Raw genomic sequence first — 19,033 nt, 5'->3', positions numbered from 1 at the left:
CCCTGAACTTGAAAATAGATATACCTAAGTAAATCCCTGATTATAGTGAGCGTATTGTTCAAAATAACACAAAAATCCCATCAAAACTCACCATTCACAGTTCATTCTCAAAATAGTAAAAATTCAATGATTCACTACTTCACCAATTGTTTTGATCCATGCCCAGATAAGATCCCCAGCGCCCCAAGCGTGTCATTATGTACTTAAGTCTGCAGTCTGGCTATAAGTATATTCAAGGAGATCTACATCACCAGCACTGCACATGACTAAGTGCCATTGAGATTTGTGTGTATATATGTAGCGCCATAAGTAGCCACTTTTTGAATGGATATTAGGCGCATTATCATTTTTATTACAGAGACAGCTAAAACGAGGACATCCTCTTTACCTCCAGGGCTAGCATTTTGGTAAACCTACACTAACCTCTGTACCCATCCCCGTGGTTCTCACAATCTAAAATTACCTGCCCTTGATTTCCTTTAGCCAATTTGATTGGCTACGCTACAAGGTCTATCATACCAATCAGAATACAAGTTACAAACCAGCCTCTATGTTGGGTTGGCGATATCATCACCATAGCGGCAATTCCCACTGATTATGATTGTGTTTGTGAGAAATTCAGTGTTGAAAAACTTTATTGTCATGCCAAAAAAATCTTTTTGATGTGGGGTTAATTCAAATATTTATATATTTACAGCGGGTGGGTTATATTAAGGGGATTGGGGCAGGTGACACAGTACCTATCTTCGTAGGCCTTTTTGTAGAAGCTTATGCCCACGTAGACATAGTGATTGGGAAGACGTGACGAGGGCATGCTCCTTGCATGTTCGGCTAGGCGAAAGCCATGATTGAGAGAGCCAATTGTAAGGAGGGTGTTCATTGGTTTTGTCCGTTTTCCTGGTCACATGGTCTGTGCGTCGTCTATATAAACCTACCCTGAGTAGGCAATCGTGTGCGAAATACGCTACAGTCGGAAAGCGCACGTTAAATCTCCTATATCAGTCAGTCAGGCAATGGTCAGTCGTCCTTTCACCAGCATCGGGGAAAAGTATGTGTTTGACCCCCGCGTCTCGAACCAAGACCTCTCTTTTTGTTACCTTTTTTCTCTGTGGATTAGCAGTTAGTTTTCTTTTGTTTGGGATAATGTTTTTCTTAGGTTAGCGTTAGTTATGGGTGGGGGAGAAAAAGAGTAGGAATTGAAAAGGTTTGTTTGGGGACATTATATTTTGGGGAGTTAGGTTAGAAGGGCGGAATTAAGACTACGTGAATGATGTAGTTTTGAATAGTATTACATAGGTATGGAAGTGGGGAAAGTAGGAAGGATATTAAGTATGTAGGTTTGCCCTCTGTTATTGATTTTGTTAAAATAAACTTTACATTCAACTTCATTCCTATTTTGTATTTTTTCCCTATAATCAGAATTGATAACCTGGCCAGGGGCCTTACAGAACATTTAGGCAAAACATACTGTGTGGGGAGTAGAAAACACAACGCAAGCCACTGCAGTAAACATCTGACATTTGCCCTACATCTATATTGTTCTGCTGTCACTGGGCACCTATTAGAGGGCACCTACTTCAATCAAAACTGGTGGTGGCTTTGGTTTCTAGTCAATATGAGTTACCTCCCTTACCTATTTGCTTTTTCCTTATCTCAATGTTTTATTGGTGTCGGTAAAATGTCAATGAAAATCAAGGGCAGGTAATTTAAGATTGCGAGCCACAGGGGTCCAGGGGTTAGTGTCGGTTTACCGAAATCAGAGACCTGGAGAAAGAGAGGATGAAACATGGATGTGTTCACAAGCTCTGACTTGACTGTGGTCATTGTAACTGTGTTGGGTAGCACAGATCACACACTCTTTCCATCCCATGGCAAGTTGGCAACAGTGTATTTATCTAATGGAATGACTAAAATGCTCCCAATTACCAGTTGAAGATTAAATATTTTAGGTTTTCATAAAAAAAACCTCATAACATTCCAAACACCTGTTGTACAAGTGGACCCATGATCCACCCATTGGATTAACTTCATCTGCTTGTGACCTGTGCATGATGTACAGTCCCTGAGCAGGGCCAACAATCTAAAGCAATGCATTGAATCAAGCAGAGCTGTTTGTACAGCATAGTAAAGTGACATATTATTTTCGAGTTTAGCTGTTTAAAATTTTGATATTTTGAAAAAACACTCAAAGACAACCTTTGAAATTCATGCTAGTCTGCTTAAGCCCAAGTCAAGTAAATTGTGAGAGGGTACCAGGGTTTTAGTTTGACTTTAAGGGTCCTTGCAGGCAAATATGAGGGTCCTCAAAATTAATAAAATGGTGTAGTGTACTGTACGTTTAGATAATTACTTAAGAGCCTGGAATGAATCAATGATCATGTGGACAGTGGTCATGATTGATGGGTGAAATAACAGACACTCATACTTGCTCTTAAGGCGCTGTAGGTACAATGTTATTGTGTGCCCTCGGGATGCAGCATCATTTTTTCTGCATCCATTCTCTACATTTGTGCATGCTGGATGCACATCTTTTCGTCACATATTTTTTAACCCTGGGGTACAGAGTTTGGGCTGCCAACGCTGAGCGCAATGGCAGATATAAAATCTTTACCAGTCGGATTCCAAATTGCTAAGAAAATATGTTGTACTCATATATGAAGGCAATTGTCTAAGGAAGTGAATCATGTGGCATTTGTCGATGGACCAAGATGCATGCACTTTGCCGAAGCACATAAACTGCAACACAAATTTGGATTGGGGATCTATTAGGAAAAATACTATTGGATAGCTTGTAGCTCTGTGTAGCAACAAGTTAATATCGAAATCGCTTATAGGGAGCAACACAGATAAGTTACCCTACCTATACGATACTGTACTGAATGAAACGCAGTTAGTGTTCGAAAACCCATGAATGATAATTCTCTCTTGGGAAGATATTATTGTATTCAAATTACAATTTAATATAGTTTAAGTTTCCTCAGTCAGACACTGAGATATAGCACCACAAGATAACATTGTACTAGTGATGCATGTGATAATGACACCAAACAACTACTACACTCCATGCATTGTCCTTGATGATCATAACTAATCGTATTGATAACAAAGTTTTAAGAAAAGCGCTGTCCAGAGTTTTCAAAACTTACAGGTGCCCGGTCCGATTAATTACAATAGACACAAACAACTAAACAATAAGGGAATTGTGATCGATACCTTTCTGTAGGCTTTGTACACCGTGGCGTAGGTTCCACTGCCAAGTTTCTCTGTAAAAACATAATCTCTTAAGTTAGGAATCACGATGCTAGCAGACGAAGATTTAGCCATTTCCGTGTTGCATTTTCTTACCTCCGGAAATAAAAGATCTCTGTCAACTGGTGGTTTAGTTCAGAAGCGTAACGCAATATAATATTGATATAGATGGAAACAAGTTTCTGATTGATATTTTGGATTATTCTGTTTACTATTTCATCAAATATCTGGGGTCAAGTACTTCTTTGCCTTTGGGATTGGTGCATTCTCAAAACGGAACAGTGCTATGTCGGGCTGAAATATATCGGTATTTTTATAAATAGCACCACTACGGCGCCTTGTCACGTGATTTTATAGAACTAACATGGCGGCCGACGTAACCAGGGAAGATGTTTACATGGGATACAAATATTTTGACGGTTTTACTGTCAATAGATACCGTTAGCAATATGTGGGCATAACATAATCTGTGGCATCGATTTACACCTTAGGTGTGAGGCGTTAACGGCTTGCGTGATACATATCTGACAGGATACAAAATACTAGGCCTTGTAGATCCCATATCACACGGAGTTCAAATTGGTGGCAAGTCTCCGGAGTTGCCAGGACGTGAGCGATTCACGATGGGCGTCCGGCGTAGATGACATTTTGGGGATTATGGTTTGGAGGCTGCATGGAGGGATTTAAACAGTACATGTGTAGACAGGTAATGTTACGTTATATTTAGCCTTGGAGTGTTATTTAATTACATAGCTTTGGGTAACGTAATGTTGTTTAGAGTCAAGCTATAAATGTATCAATTGGGGTTTTAATCACATGAGAACATTTCTTACATTTTGATTTTTTACTGTCTGCCCCTCCAAAAAACCTAGTCTATCAGATTTCTATGTGGATCAGAATGTCTTTTCAAATAGATCTAATAAGTAAATAAAGCTAGGTCAACATTTTACCACATAATTGGTTGGGTGGCGTTAAAATCCTTTTATTCTAACTAATAGTCTAACATACATGGGACAATAGGCTTAAAAAAATAAAAGAATTGATTCTCAGGCAATGACTTTTGAAAATATAGTGCAAGCGGCGGTGGTATTATTTTTTCTGCTTGTTCAAACTAGTATACATGTAACCAAATAAACAGTTGTGTACAATGAACATGGGAAATGGCCTCCCTACATAAACAAGCATACAAACTCCTGTTGCCACCATGAGAATGAGACGAAATGCGCAGTGAAGTATTTTTTTAAAAATGGAAACAAAAATGAAATGTGTGGCAGACTTTATGATGATGCGGGCGGTGCCTGAGAACCAAGACTATTATTTTTTTTAGCCATATGTAGAATGACAATATGTTGCTGTAAGTGTCAAATGCCAAGAATAAAGGTTTGGTTTGGATCCATGTCTCTCTTTCCCTCTGTGCTTTTGTTTTTACCAAGACGCCTTATGTTATATACAGTCAAGTCTCGTTAATCTAACAATCAGCTTTATCTGACACTAATGATGGGAACCGATTAAATCAGTGCTATTTAGACCCATTAATCTGACAGTCTCGCACTCTGACACAACTAATTTGCAACGAATTACCGAAATCACTCATTAATCAGTCTCATTAATCCGGCACAGTGATCAGGGTGCCTCCGTGGTCATCTACCTGAGAGTACACAGTCCGTGTTTTGATGTGAGACGAGTCGGCTGGTAGCTGCATAGCTGCAGAGATAAACTTGCTTAACAATAAACAATTAATGTTTTGAATAAAGAAACAACCTTTTGCGACCTATGACCTACCAATGAAATGACTAACAGGAAGTCAACGTTAGCCACTTAGAAAGCAGCTTTCTAAGCTTTGCGGTACCAGTTTCAAAGTTGCGACTTCCATTCCAGACTGTGCTTTTTAAAGTATTTTGAATAAGTCATACAGTCCGTAACAGTTGTTTTGTGTTTAACTTTAGAGGTTGCATGATTAGAAAACATATTCTGCTAACAATGTAACATAAAAATATGAATATTTATTTTATGTTTTTTTATTACGTGTTTGAATTGTTATCTATCGATCACGAATGTTGATACTGCTTAATTTCGTTTATCCGACATACTCGTTAATCCAACATAATCATATGCAACCATCGATGTCGGATTAACGGGACTTGACTGTATATAGCTTGAAAGTAATCTTTAGGATTAAGTAATTTGAATAAAGATCCCTAACAAAGAATGACATGGTTCATTAATCTAGTACTTAGGAGGGATTAATGCAAAAACATTTTGGGATTAGCCACATGATGTATTTAAGAACAATAGGATAATTATCAGTAATAGAAAAATAGGTTTACTCTAATACAATAATTCTCTTCAGGACAAAATAATTCTTTTCCAGAAGTAATAGGTTGAATAGTTGTCAATGTCATTAATTTGTCATTATGACTTTTGATTTCTAATCCTTTCCAGATAGCTGTAGAGACAATACTTTATGATGGCAAAGAGACCGACCACAGTAGTGTGCTATATCTGTGGCCGAGAGTTTGGGTCTAAATCTGTTTCTATTCATGAACCACAGTGCTTAAAGAAGTGGCACAATGAGAATAACAATTTACCCAAACACATGAGAAGGAAACCTCCTCAGAAACCAGAGATCTTTCCTACTATAGGTGGCAGTGGAAAATATGATGCAGAGCGTTTCAATGAAATGGCATGGCAGAGTGCACAGTCAAATCTAGCTGAGTGTGAAAATTGTGGGAGAACATTTAATCCAGACAGACTTCCAGTCCACCAGAGGAGCTGTAAACCTGGTAAACCAATGATGCCACTGAAGAAGAAGGGAGGAGAAGGAACAGGGGGAAATGACCAAGGGTCAAGGCCAGGAACCGCTACCCTGTCAAGTCCAAATGTCATCAATATGAACAGCTCAGTAGATCTTGAAGGGAGCCAGCGCCCGAAAACCCCTGCCTCCAGGTTAACAAGCAGATCACAGTTGGGCTCTCAACCAAATGTTGGAAACCGACAAACCACTTTTACTTCTGACAAGAAGAAACCACAGGCAGCCAACCCTCCTGCTTCCAAAGGACCCAGGTTTGTTTTGTGTTATATATGTGGCCGTCAGTTTGGAACATCCTCAGTGGGAATTCATGAACCAAAATGTTTGGAAAAATGGAAAATTGAAAATGACAAACTTCCAAGGGAACAACGTCGACCAGAGCCAAAGAAACCGGAAATACTACAAGCGGGAGGTAAAATGGATGCTGAGGCAATGAATGAGGCTGCCTGGAAGAGTGCCCAGTCTAACCTGGTTCCCTGCCCAAACTGTGCAAGGACATTCAATCCAGACAGGCTTCAAGTTCATCTCCGAGCCTGCAAACCTAAGGATGGAGGTCCGAACGTGTCGTCCCATACTCTGAATGGGCCGAGTGGTTCCCCGTCTGAAGGTGGACCCCCAGCCAGTAAGAGTGGATTCAGTGGCAAGCCCCCAGCTCAGAGGGGCCCTCGGACAGTTGTCTGCTATATCTGTGGAAGGGAGTTTGGATCCAAGTCTCTTCCCATACATGAACCTCAGTGCCTTGAAAAATGGAAAATCGAAAACCAAAAACTGCCCAAAGAATTGCGGCGACCACTCCCCAAGAAACCACAAGCAGTTGGAGGTGGCGGACTCACTAGGTGAGCAGATGATAATCATAATAACCATAATAATACTTGTTAAGATGAATTAGAAGAACTGACATGATGACGAGTACAAAGGGTGTATGTGGTCCAAATGTTTCATGAAGGTTAAATCAGTAATTCTAAGTTTTAAGACAAATAACACACACACACACACCCCACCCCAAATACTTGCCATCCTGAAAGTGATTCTATTGTCAAAGAGATTCTTTATTCAAGCAAGCAGGTAAGGTTTGTCACTCAGCTCATTTGTATTTCAATTGTGAAAACATGACAATTCCACTGCTATTCATTGACTGAAAAAGTTCATACTTATGGAATTGAGATTTTTTTTTACATTTAACTTTTGCACACTGCACACTCACCACTATCTATGATAAATGCTCTGAAATATACTCTTCAGTTGTGAACAAGAGTATGAGTGAATTTGAAAATGAGAAGAAAACAATTCACAATGTTTCAGACAATCTGCAAATTAAGTGGCTTAAAATGGAGGTTGATAACCTATATGCAATCAGCTAGCTTGTGTTCTTGAATAGCCACACATACATACCATATTAGTTGCAAATGTTTTATTAAGGTCACCAAGCAGTATTTTCTGTTTTTACCCTTTAAACCTGATCACTACGTTTATGTGTGGCACATCTATTCATGGAGATTAACCATATATACCAAAGTTGACAATTAATTTGCAAGTAACCGTGGTAACTGTGATATTCCAGGGATCAGATGAACGAAGCTGCATGGGAGGCTTCCAAGGCTCAGCTGATTCCGTGTCCGAACTGCGGCCGAACATTCGCTCCGGACCGACTGTCTGTCCACCAGAGGGCGTGCCGACCAAAGACCGCAACCATTAGGAAGGGAGGCGGGCCAGGCATGAAAAGGTCAAATGCTGCTAATGAGGTACTACGCTGATTCACCAATGCACATACTTTTTTTATCCTCTGAAAAAAATAACAAAAAATTCACTGGGATATCAATAGTGATTGTGGTGTGTCGTTCCAGCATTTAGTAAAAATACTGGACAGGAACTGTCTCTCTTTTCATATGTCTGACAATAAAAATAATTGCAATAAAAATGTAACTAATGCAAATAATATTTCCAAAAATAGGTAAAAAATAAAAGAGACAGAAACTATACAGAAAAAATGATCTCATTGATTCAGAAAACACACTTGCTGACTGCTGGATGGTTTTTCTTGTAATTCTGCTTTTGTATTTTATTTTTAAGCAGTTCATTTGGTGCAGGGAATTTGTGCAAAATTTGTGAATATGTTCTATCCAGTATGAAGAAGATCTCTTTCCTTTGCGAAAAAACTATACCCTGGTTGATGTGTTTTATTGGCTTCAAGGTTTTACCCTCAGTCATTTTCTTCCAGCCTCCTCCCATCTCCAAGCCAGCTGTGATACAGAAACCTCGCACAGTTGTGTGTTACATTTGTGGCCGGGAATTCGGAACCAAGTCAATATCCATCCATGAACCTCAGTGCATCAAGAAATGGCACATTGAGAATGACAAACTGCCACGGAACATGAGACGCCCTGAGCCTAAGAAACCGGAAGTTAGAAGTATTGGAGGTGAGTTTCACACAATCTGCATCTGTAATAATTGTACTTCAAAATTCCCCTCCTGTAGAGAATCTGTGCAGATTAAAGTCGTCATTATTATCTTGTAAATTTGACCTTATCCTAACTCAAACTAATTTTCTGATCTCTTCTGATTCCCGAAAGGTCGTGGAAAGTTCCTGTGCTGTGTTCCCAGAGAACATCTCACCTCTCTCACACACAGGCACACCGGAACTTATTTTCGCGTGAACTTGCTAGTGAAATGTTAGCTAGTTTCTAATCCATACAATCCTGTCAAAATTGTCCATCCCCTTTAAATATTTTGGGTTTGGATTACCCTTTTCTATCATCCCTTCATCATATTCATCGTATATTTTCTGAATGTAGCAGGTAATGTATTCTTAGCGGCTCTGTGAAATCCTGTCTATTTTCATCATGAAGAAATGTACCTTGTGTCGGCTACTTAACTCCAATCGTGATCCTCACCCCCGTCTGTTCTACTTGCACGACACTGCACTGTCCTGCAGATAACAATTGCAAATTCTGCTCACCATAAGAGGATGAAGAATTTGCTGAATATATATATGTAGTGTAGAGGAAGAAAATTGACAGAGAGAGAAGAGATTCTTCACGATCTACGTTGTCATCTGAGACTATATCTAAGAAGAAGAAGAAGAAGGCAGTAGAGCGTCTGACTACATCATCCCCACTTTCAGATGAAGAGATTGGGTTCGTCTCAGCGCAGACTTTTTCCCTTGGTAGTAGGAGTATTCACTCCTTACAGAAGAGCTCTTTCAAATCTAAGAAGAAGTCACCAGTTGCATCTTCTGACTCTTGCAAACATCTTCATGCCTTAGCGAAGAAGTAATGTTCTTCGTCCTCTTTGAAGCTGTCTCCCTCCTCAAAGACACATGCCTTCGTGAAGGCTCACCTCCAAAAAGGCGAAAATTATCATCCTCCACAAAGTCTTCCTCCTCTGGGAAAGAAGACAACTATGCGCAACCCTTCATCTCCGCGTTGTATCACACGTTCGCCAAACCTCCGACATTTTCACAGACACAGACCTTCATGCAGCCCTCGATCTTCGTGCAACAGCCTGCCATCACGCAGCCTTCATCGTTCGCACAGCCTGACCTTTTTCATGAGGGTTCTGTACTTGCTTCTTCTGCAATGCCCCGAATTTTTTCTTCTTCTATTAGCCATCCACATATGGTCCCTGCTTGAATCCCAGTTGATCGGCTAATGCTAGCTTGCAATTCACCCTCTCTCACCTGCCTCACACTCTCCTACTTGTTGTCAACACAACACTTAATTATTACTGATAATAGAACAAAATATATCTCTCATCAACTCAAATCTACGTTTGTTGATTTTTATAAATTGTTCAAATAACCGTGTAGTTACACACATAATGTCAATGTACATAAAGTGCAAACAGAGAGCCGACAGTGTCCGGGTTTTCCACAACTTTGACACGTCATCATTTATTCACCAATCACAGCCTTGGCCTCACATTAGTTTGGTTACAAGGCTTGTTTGGCTTTGTAATGCACTGTCATCGATCAATAATGTGAGTAGGTTGGCGATCGGACCACGTTTCTTCAGACAAACTAGAATATAACAACAGTTTGTTTCCTTATTTAGAATCTACATGTATAACATCCAGTTGTAAAATAATACACTGTACTTTGATTAATTTACTCTAAAAAGTATTTATATTTTTTTATGCATGCATTTTGAATCATCGTCCAAGATCAGTGTTACATATAGAGCTACATGTCCCATGCCACTGTGAAATAAGTGCGCCACTGTTCTATTCACTACCATCATTACGTAATGTGAACATCAGCAATGATAACTGTAGAACGCTCTTTCCTAGAATGCGGGTTTGGGATAGTGGACCCCGATCTGCAATGATTGCACAAAAAAAGAATCAAGAATATTTTTCTAATCATGTCAGTTCAGTTCAGCTGGACTCATTCTTCTTTGTTGCCAGGGCTTGATAGCCAAGTCCCATTGGTCTGACTTTTATACCAAGCCTCTTCTGCGTCAGACTTGGGACTCCTCTAGCATCTTTGGTGGTCGCACTCCTATATATAGCTAGTGGTCCAAGAGACTCCAAGGACCAGATGCTCATCAAATCAGTTCAGACTGTGGACTCTCTGTGCAGACAATCAACGCAGAAGACACAAATCAGTAGTTGCATCTCTGGTATCTAAAAAGCGAAGAGCAAGTGCTCCACCAGCTATCGAGAAGGCAAGACCACAGCCTTCTGAAGACTCCAGGACAAACCACGTGATTAGTCCAGCCGATTGTGGGGCTCCAGAGGATCACATGCTCATCGTTGAATGACTGGGACCTTCTACCACCTTATATGTTATGGTCATGCACTTTTCTGCAGCCAAATACAAATTATGTAAAAGAACTTGTCGCAGCCACCAAGTGCAGCAGTCTGAGAGGGCTGTGGTAAAGCCAGTGGGTGGCACCAATGGCTGATGATACAGTCCCACTTCACACTCACAGCCATGTGCATGCAGTACAGTCTTGTTGATGAAGTGTTACCGGTACATTTCCCATAGAATATGTTCACAGGAACTTATTTCCTGAATTATTTATATTTGTCAGGAGTTATGTCCCTTGGACTAAAACTACCAACCACCCACAGTTATAAGTGATGACTGATGTCGCATCAGTTTAGTGTTATATTTCAGGAGGGGGAGTGGTTACATTTGTCCTAATCCAAGTAGATCAGTTATACTGTAAACATTATGTTGGGCATGCTCTGTAATAATGAGACCAATCTGCTGTTTAGTTCTGAATTTCACATCTCTATATTATGATAGTTCTTAGTGACTCCAGGAAGTTACAGTATTGTGTCACAGCTAACTTGATGTCAGTTTAGTTCTCTTGACTGAATGGGGCGGTCAGGTAGCCTAGTGGTTAAAGCGTTGGCTCATCACGCCGAAGACCTGGGTTCAATTCCCGACATTGGTACAATGTGTGAAGCCCGTTTCTGGTGTCCCCCGCCGTGATATTGCTGGAATATTGCTAAAAGCGGCGTAAAAACATACTCACTCACTCTTGACTGAATTTTGTCAAACACATTTTTGCCGTTGATTTTTTTTTCAAAAGAGATAGCCCTGTTTTCCTAAAACATGCAAGCTGCAATGCAAGTATTTAGCAGTAATTGCCCACCCATTAGGTTTGAGGGTCACGGGCTGATGTATGTCATGGTTATTAACAAACTCATTGTTCCTCTTAGATTTGAAAGTCCAGACAGATCTTGGGTTCATTGGATGATATTTCTAAGATGCTTCTGTTTGTATTTGCAGGAAAGGGCACCTATGACATTGAAGCAATGAATCAGGCAGCATGGGAGAGCGCGCAGGCTGCCCTTGTTCCGTGTGACAACTGTGGGCGCACGTTCAACCCTGACAGACTCTTTGTCCATCAACGGAGTTGCCGTCCCAAGCCTGCCAAACAAGGGTAGAATCTGAGAGTGTGTGTGACTGAAAGTTACCCAACCTCTGCTTATCTGATACCTTTGAGTGTACAGTGGGATCATTCTTATTTAAAAAGATTGATTGCCAGACAATGTCATATTAGCATGATTAGAGAAGATGGTAAATACAACAGAGATCAAAATCAGTTTCAACATTTGATCTTAATCTTTTAGTGCAAAACTGGGTGATTTATAATATCTGAGCTTATGTGCACAACTGTCATCTAAATTTAAAATGAAATGAAAATGTGTTTTGAAAGATGAGTCTTAGAGTTTTGAAAGTCAAATCAAAGGAATTATAACTTTCCAATATTTTTTTGTTAACAGACTTGCCAGAAAATAAACAAGGTCTTTTCCTAATTTCAATTTCCTTCCACTTCTATAAATTATTGGTCCAGCAGATCAGTAGACCCAGTTATCAAGAAACACTGAGCTGGCAATTCCTAGCTGGGATGTCTTTCTGCCTGGTCTGTCTGAACACAACACAATACGTTCCTGCAATGGCCACCATCTTTCTTTTTGACACTTTGCTTATTTTTGTATTATTGTTTTTATTTGCGTTTTGAGTTTGATATTCAGGAAGGAAGGTGGCATTATATGAAAAAACTCCACACAATATAAATAATGTTATCATGAGTGCTGTATGTATATAGTCATAGAAGTTTGTCTCAAGATGATGCAACATTTAATGTGTTATTGTAAACCATAATCCTGACACCTGTGATACATAATAAATGTTGGGGACATGTTGCTGAATATGGAAATATTACATGTAGTTGGCTGTATCCATTGTAGTTATTGTACAGTGTTTGTCACTGGGTGTTACAAACCAGTGTGTTTACTAGTTGTAATAGTTTTATTTAGTTTTGTATTTTCTGTTTTTTGTATTTACTTTACAATTTGGATCTCTTAGTTACCAGTTACCATTATCTTCTTTGAATTGTGGATCTGCCAGTTCTATGAAACAATATATAGAGGTCAATTTTTATATGAATATATGAAGTCAGTCACTGGATTGTCTGTTCCAGACTCGATTATTTACAGACCACCATCATGTAGTTGGAAACTTGCTAGGTGCGGCGTTAAACAAAAAACAAACAAACAAACAAAACAAACATTCTATTATCAACCAATCAGGAAACAGTAGACTGTTGATGTGCGTGGCCTAATTTATTTTGGGTTTATTATTTGGTCCCTCTGGATTTTCACTAGTCTCGGACTAACAGACCAGCGACCAAGTCTCACCTTGCTTTCCCGATGTGAAGATAAAATGATCACTTGCTTGGACAAAGTATCCCATTTTCTTTTATAATTATAAAACACAAAACACAAAAATGTAAATTTGAAACCTTGGAATCATTACAGAAATATTGACATACAGAAAATCTTGAATACCATCATCTCGATATATCATCTTAGATGCTACTTTCTTGTCCTCTTAATGCCTTATACTCATGGTAGTTCACTAGTCTAGAACTACTGATACCTCGATAGGTTTGTTTTATTCCCTAGGAGTTAATGAGGTCACAGTGTATCTGTAAATACAATGTGTTTTGTATATGTATATATGGATTATAGCTTTGATAATATTTATTGACATATAACAGTGATTTGGGGACAGGTATATACTTACAAGGTAGATGGTATCTGTGGTCATGATGGTTGACTGCTGTGTAACGATTAGCAATTAGAAGAGTGAATGAAAGGGCATTTGTTGATGGCTTGCTTAGTTGTAATGCAGAATGTTTTCTCTGAATACTTTTGAATTAAATAACAGCTGTAAGTGTTTAACATTTACAGTTTTTAAGCATACATTTCAGTCTAATTTCCAAATAATTACATAGATATGGAAAATTGTTTAAAAACTTAATAATGTTTTTATGAAATATAAGCTTTTGTTCAGTTTTATTAAACTGATTATCAATAAAAGCACCTATCTGCTAGAGAGATCTCTCATAGTGGCAGTGAAGATTTTGTAGATATTGTGTGAAATAGCTTTTCTGTATTTGTGAATCAGTTATAGATCAAATATGCAAATGATATTATTGTACCATGTGTTATATCTGCTTGTCGAGACAATACGAAATGTACACTCGTGTGATGATGTTCTTAATTCTTTATATGCAATGATGAATGTATTATCACATACGGCTGAAATGTATTTTTGTTTCACAGGACACATCAGTTGAACACATTACTTATACTTGGTGATAACGCCTCAGTGACAACCTAACCCCTGTATTACATTGTTTCAACTGTAAACAAGAGGCCGGGGTAATGTTCACTGGTGAACACAGGTTTTGGAATATGTTTTGTAACGATGTCCATGTCTGTGTTGAGATTTGTTATGAGTGTCCACTTGTGTCCGCCCTGTGATGTCAACACAGAGTGCCTCAGAGTGCCTTATAGAGTGCAATCCCACATATCTCTTTACTTACAATATGGGGACCAGTCATACATGTGCGCAACTTTGTCATCTAGTAGCACTGTTTGACAGAACCTGCAGTTGCCATTGGTTACCATTGCATTCCCTCATCTCTACTGTGTCCTTGTAACTCATAGCAGAGAGAGCATTGTTACTGCTGCTGTCTCAGATGAATCACTGTGAAATGCCTGTTGTAAGATTCATAATATAGGATTTATTTGACTCCTTGTTTAAGAAATAAAGTTTGCTCTACCCCATAGTGTAATAAGGTATAGTTCTGCCCTGAACTATTATAGATAAAGCTCAAGGACGCTTGCATCTGAAGGGTTTGACCTTATATACGTTTAATCAGGGGGGAGGATACTCTAGATCATGGGGGAGGTAATTTGAACAGCGCCATGACGTCAGTCCTTTATGACGTAACTCAAAAAGCGTACTTTATTGCAGGAAAAAGTACAGTCGTCAGAGGGAGAGAGGGAGCGGGGTGTCTGATGTGTTTAATGTGTTTATTCTGGTGTTAGCAATATTCCTGCATTATGACTACCATGTCACATCCAATGGAATCAAACCCAGGTTTACAGGGTGATGAGTGAACACTTGCCCTGCTGTGCCACCTCCGTGTGATGAGGTTCTGTGGTCAGTTTCAGATGACAAGGTTTCAGTGCATGTACAGCAAGTCAGCATGGACATATGTATATAGCTTCCATGATGTGTTTGAGAGAATTTCTCAGGCTTTATCTGTTTGTGTAACCAGTGTGGCCATTGTACATAATGCAGCGTTCCCTGTGATAATGTTGAGTATGTCTTGAACTGTTATGTTAGAAATACAAAGTCTATTTATTGTTTTTTTATAAACAGTTCCATCATTGTCATATATGATTGTTACAATATCCGTCCAGTAGAGAATATCTATTCAATACGTATATATTATATATATGCTAAAATAATATGTACAGGTTTTACATTTTTTTTCCCATCACAGATTTATCAATTTTTTCTCATGCTCACTCTTAATCGGCCTTTCCTCTGTGTGGCTTATTGACTCTGAGGGGACATAGTGTTGTGAGTCATGTTGGGATGTGGAGTTAGTGTGTTTATAAGCAATTCTTGAACATTTGATAATTTAAGAGTGATAAGGCCGTCCAATCAACTTTATGAACTATTTGCAACCTGTAAACTGTGATGGTCATAGCTTATGTGTATCATTTCCTGCCTCTGAATCTGAATGTATGTTTGTTTTTGGTCTATCATGTTCACGTAAACCACATTGTCTGGTGATCCGACTGAGTGCACACTACCTCCGCCGCCAGATTCATGCTGTCGGTGCAGCCAAGCAGAAAAAGGCAGCAAGAAGTACAGAAAAAAATATAGATGAAATCTTATTATTTTAAGAAACATTGCAAATTACAGAATTGTATGTTGCCCTGCAGGCAGTTGTTAATCCCACCACCTCGTAAACAAAAACCCACAGCCTGTGTGTCTCTCCCTGTGGTGTTATTGCATTGTTCTAGATATTGAATCCTTCACTGTAGACAGTTAATACCCCAACCACCTGGTAAACAATAACCCACAGCCTGTGTCTCTCCCTGTGGTGTTATTGCATTGTTCTAGATTCTGAATCCTTCACTGTAGACAGTTAATACCCCAACCACCTGGTAAACAATAACCCACAGCCTGTGTGTCTCTCCCTGTGGTGTTATTGCATTGTTCTAGATATTGAATCCTTCACTGTAGACAGTTAATACCCCAACCACCTGGTAAACAATAACCCACAGCCTGTGTGTCTCTCCCTGTGGTGTTTATTGCATTGTTCTAGATTCTGAATCCTTCACTGTAGACAGTTAATACCCCAACCACCTGGTAAACAATAACCCACAGCCTGTGTGTCTCTCCCTGTGGTGTTATTGCATTGTTCTAGTTATTGAATCCTTCACTGTAGACAGTTAATACCCCAACCACCTGGTAAACAATAACCCACAGCCTGTGTGTCTCTCCCTGTGGTGTTATTGCATTGTTCTAGATATTGAATCCTTCACTGTAGACAGTTAATACCCCAACCACCTGGTAAACAATAACCCACAGCCTGTGTGTCTCTCCCTGTGGTGTTATTGCATTGTTCTAGATTCTGAATCCTTCACTGTAGACAGTTAATACCCCAACCACCTGGTAAACAATAACCCACAGCCTGTGTGTCTCTCCCTGTGGTGTTATTGCATTGTTCTAGATATTGCTCCTTCACTGTAGACAGTTAATACCCCAACCACCTGGTAAACAATAACCCACAGCCTGTGTGTCTCTCCCTGTGGTATTTATTGCATTGTTCTAGATATTGCTCCTTCACTGTAGACAGTTAATACCCCAACCACCTGGTTAACATTAACCCACAGCCTGTGTGTCTCTCCCTGTGGTATTTATTGCATTGTTCTAGATATTGCTCCTTTACTGTAGACAGTTAATACCCCAACCACCTGGTAAACAATAACCCACAGCCTGTGTGTCTCTCCCTGTGGTATTTATTGCATTGTTCTAGATACTGAATCCTTCACTGTAGGCAGTTATTATCCCACCATCTAGTGAACAGTAACCCACAGCCTATTTAAGTGTGTCTGCCCCTGTAGTATTATTGCATTGTTCTAGATTCCGAATCCTTCACTGTAGGCAGTTATTATCCCTCCATCTAGTGAATAGTAACCCACAGCCTATTTAAGTGCCTCTTCCTGTAGTATTATTGCATTGTTCTAGGTATAGAATCCTCCACATGCATCCTACCTTCTTATAGTGAAGGTGGCCAAGTGGTCTGATGAACAGTGCAGAGCTGGGCCCAAACCCAGGATCCGATGGTCCTGAGTTTGAATATCAGATTTGCTAACATAGTGACTCTTGGTCTGTCTGTGCCACACACGTTTACTTTGGACTTTTTCCCATATTAACCTACCAGTAACACAATGCGAACTACTCTTGAGATCAACTCACTCACTCACTCACTCACTCACCTGCCTGCCTTTATTAAGACCTAATGACAAGCCCTTGTGTGAAATATCTGGGTTCACTCACAGGTGCCGTTCATGTATCTTAGAATGAAATATGTAAATGGTCACCTAATTGTTGATATAATAATAATAATAATAATAATAATAATAATAATGATAATTCAGGAAGAAAGGTATTCCCTTAGAATCATGATAGTAATATTTGGTTTGTGGCTTTACCTGGGAGTTAAATATTTCTTGATTTAAATTAATACAAACATATGTTTCAATGTCAAAGAAATATCAGAACAATATGTATGCTTTGACTTTATGTATGTGGTTATCATTGATTTTTATTGGCACATGTTTATTTATTGTTTGTTAATATTCAAAATGTTATTTACACAGATATGTCTTTCAATAGTCTGGCTTTCTACTTGTTGAGCTGAGTGTGATGGCAGTATAGAAATATGCTTGTATCTTGCATCAGCATGTAGGTCATGTAGTCACCACATATTTATTATATAGTCTTTGAATGCCTAAAATGGGAATACAAGGGGATCACACTTAGCATTGTTGAATCACAGATTAATAAACAGTAAAAGTATGAACAGCTTGAGTTTTTAATGTGACTGGCAGCTCACGGGAGCTGTAGAGAACGTTTTGGACCGGCAAGAAAGAGAAGGACTTTAACGAAACTGGGATAAAATCCTCCCTAACACCGTTGGCAAAGGGTATCAATTCGGAAGGCGGTCTGTAAGTAATCGAGTCTGGACCAGACAATTCAATGATTGAGCATCGGTCCACGCATTTGGGATACGATGACATGCATCAACCAAGTCAGCGAGCCTGACCACCCGATCCCGTTAGTCGCCTCTTATCGTCTTTTACGGCAAGCATGGGTTGCTGAAGACCTATTCTTTCCCCGGATCTTCACTGGTAGATTGTCATGGACCCCATACAGTCCAGGCCAAATAAGGATTCACTTGGAACAAATTGCAACAGAATTTATTTCATAACAATGCATTTCCACAAGGTCCCAAGAATAACATACTAAAAGTCTCAAGCAATCCCAGTTTAGGAAATATGTCTTATTCGCATAATCCAATCTGGCCACCAATTATTAATCTTCCTTATTTTAGATGAGGTTAAATCTTTTGATGAAAAAGGCATGGAGCCATATTATGTTTCTAACAACATATTCACAATTACTGAACTTTTTCGACTATTGATAAATCTACAAAAATTCAAGATGGTCGTCAAGTACTAGTCAGCACTAAAGCACAATAGTGTTATCAGGGCAATATTACTTTTGAGCAGGAACCCGGCCCTGTAACTGAAATAAATGAGACACGATGATCAACATTCATCTCCAAGGTGGTTCAAACCTTGTTTTGTCCAATTCAAAGAACCTGGTGGTAAAAACAACACCAAATTGAACATGATCCAAAACACAAACACTTTGGACAAGACCGTGGAGACCCGAGGTGGAATAGGTCTTCAGCAACCCATGCTTGCTGTAAAAGGCGACTATGCTTGTAAGAGGCGACTAATGGGATCGTGTGGTCAGTCTCGTTGACTTGGTTGAGTCAGGACCATATCAATCGGTTTCACCAAAGCGATAAACGTCTTTGGCGTACATCTCTTCAGGCTTTCCTTCCACATCCAGATGAC

At 39.4% G+C, this 19,033-nt stretch overlaps 2 protein-coding genes across 2 annotated transcripts in view; one reads left to right on the top strand and one right to left on the bottom strand.

Moving 5' to 3' along the window:
• LOC139469613 (serine/threonine-protein kinase ULK3-like) overlaps nucleotides 1-3,334 on the bottom strand; it is a 68,698-nt gene extending 65,364 nt beyond the window's left edge. Inside the window, exon 1 of the mRNA XM_071251830.1 lies at nucleotides 3,214-3,334. Coding sequence (XP_071107931.1) covers nucleotides 3,214-3,324 — 111 coding nt within the window. The 5' untranslated portion in view covers nucleotides 3,325-3,334. The remainder of the gene's footprint in view (nucleotides 1-3,213) is intronic.
• A 287-nt stretch (nucleotides 3,335-3,621) lies between these two features.
• Nucleotides 3,622-17,369, top strand: LOC139443755 (zinc finger protein 474-like). The gene is made up of 5 exons (XM_071224706.1): nucleotides 3,622-3,955; nucleotides 5,692-6,894; nucleotides 7,620-7,800; nucleotides 8,277-8,475; nucleotides 11,796-17,369. Exons 2-5 carry the CDS (start codon nucleotides 5,714-5,716, stop codon nucleotides 11,951-11,953), a joined length of 1,719 nt encoding a protein of 572 aa, XP_071080807.1. The 5' UTR covers nucleotides 3,622-3,955; nucleotides 5,692-5,713; the 3' UTR covers nucleotides 11,954-17,369.
• Nucleotides 17,370-19,033: the final 1,664 nt, after the last annotated feature.

Source organism: Haliotis cracherodii, unplaced genomic scaffold (assembly GCF_022045235.1).
Source record: "Haliotis cracherodii isolate W230 unplaced genomic scaffold, xgHalCrac1.p SCAF_1, whole genome shotgun sequence".
NCBI classification, from domain to species: domain Eukaryota; kingdom Metazoa; phylum Mollusca; class Gastropoda; order Lepetellida; family Haliotidae; genus Haliotis; species Haliotis cracherodii.
The sequence above is the reverse complement of the archived record's forward strand: the minus strand, read 5'-3'. Positions and strand labels throughout refer to the sequence as shown.

Coding starts and splice junctions, on each gene's coding strand:
- LOC139443755 (XM_071224706.1), top strand. CDS start 5,714: ATGATGGCAAAGAGACCGACCACAGTAGTGTGCTATATCTGTGGCCGA. Junction 6,895..7,619: donor GGAGGTGGCGGACTCACTAG/GTGAGCAGATGA, acceptor GTGATATTCCAG/GGATCAGATGAACGAAGCTG. Junction 7,801..8,276: donor GGTCAAATGCTGCTAATGAG/GTACTACGCTGA, acceptor ATTTTCTTCCAG/CCTCCTCCCATCTCCAAGCC.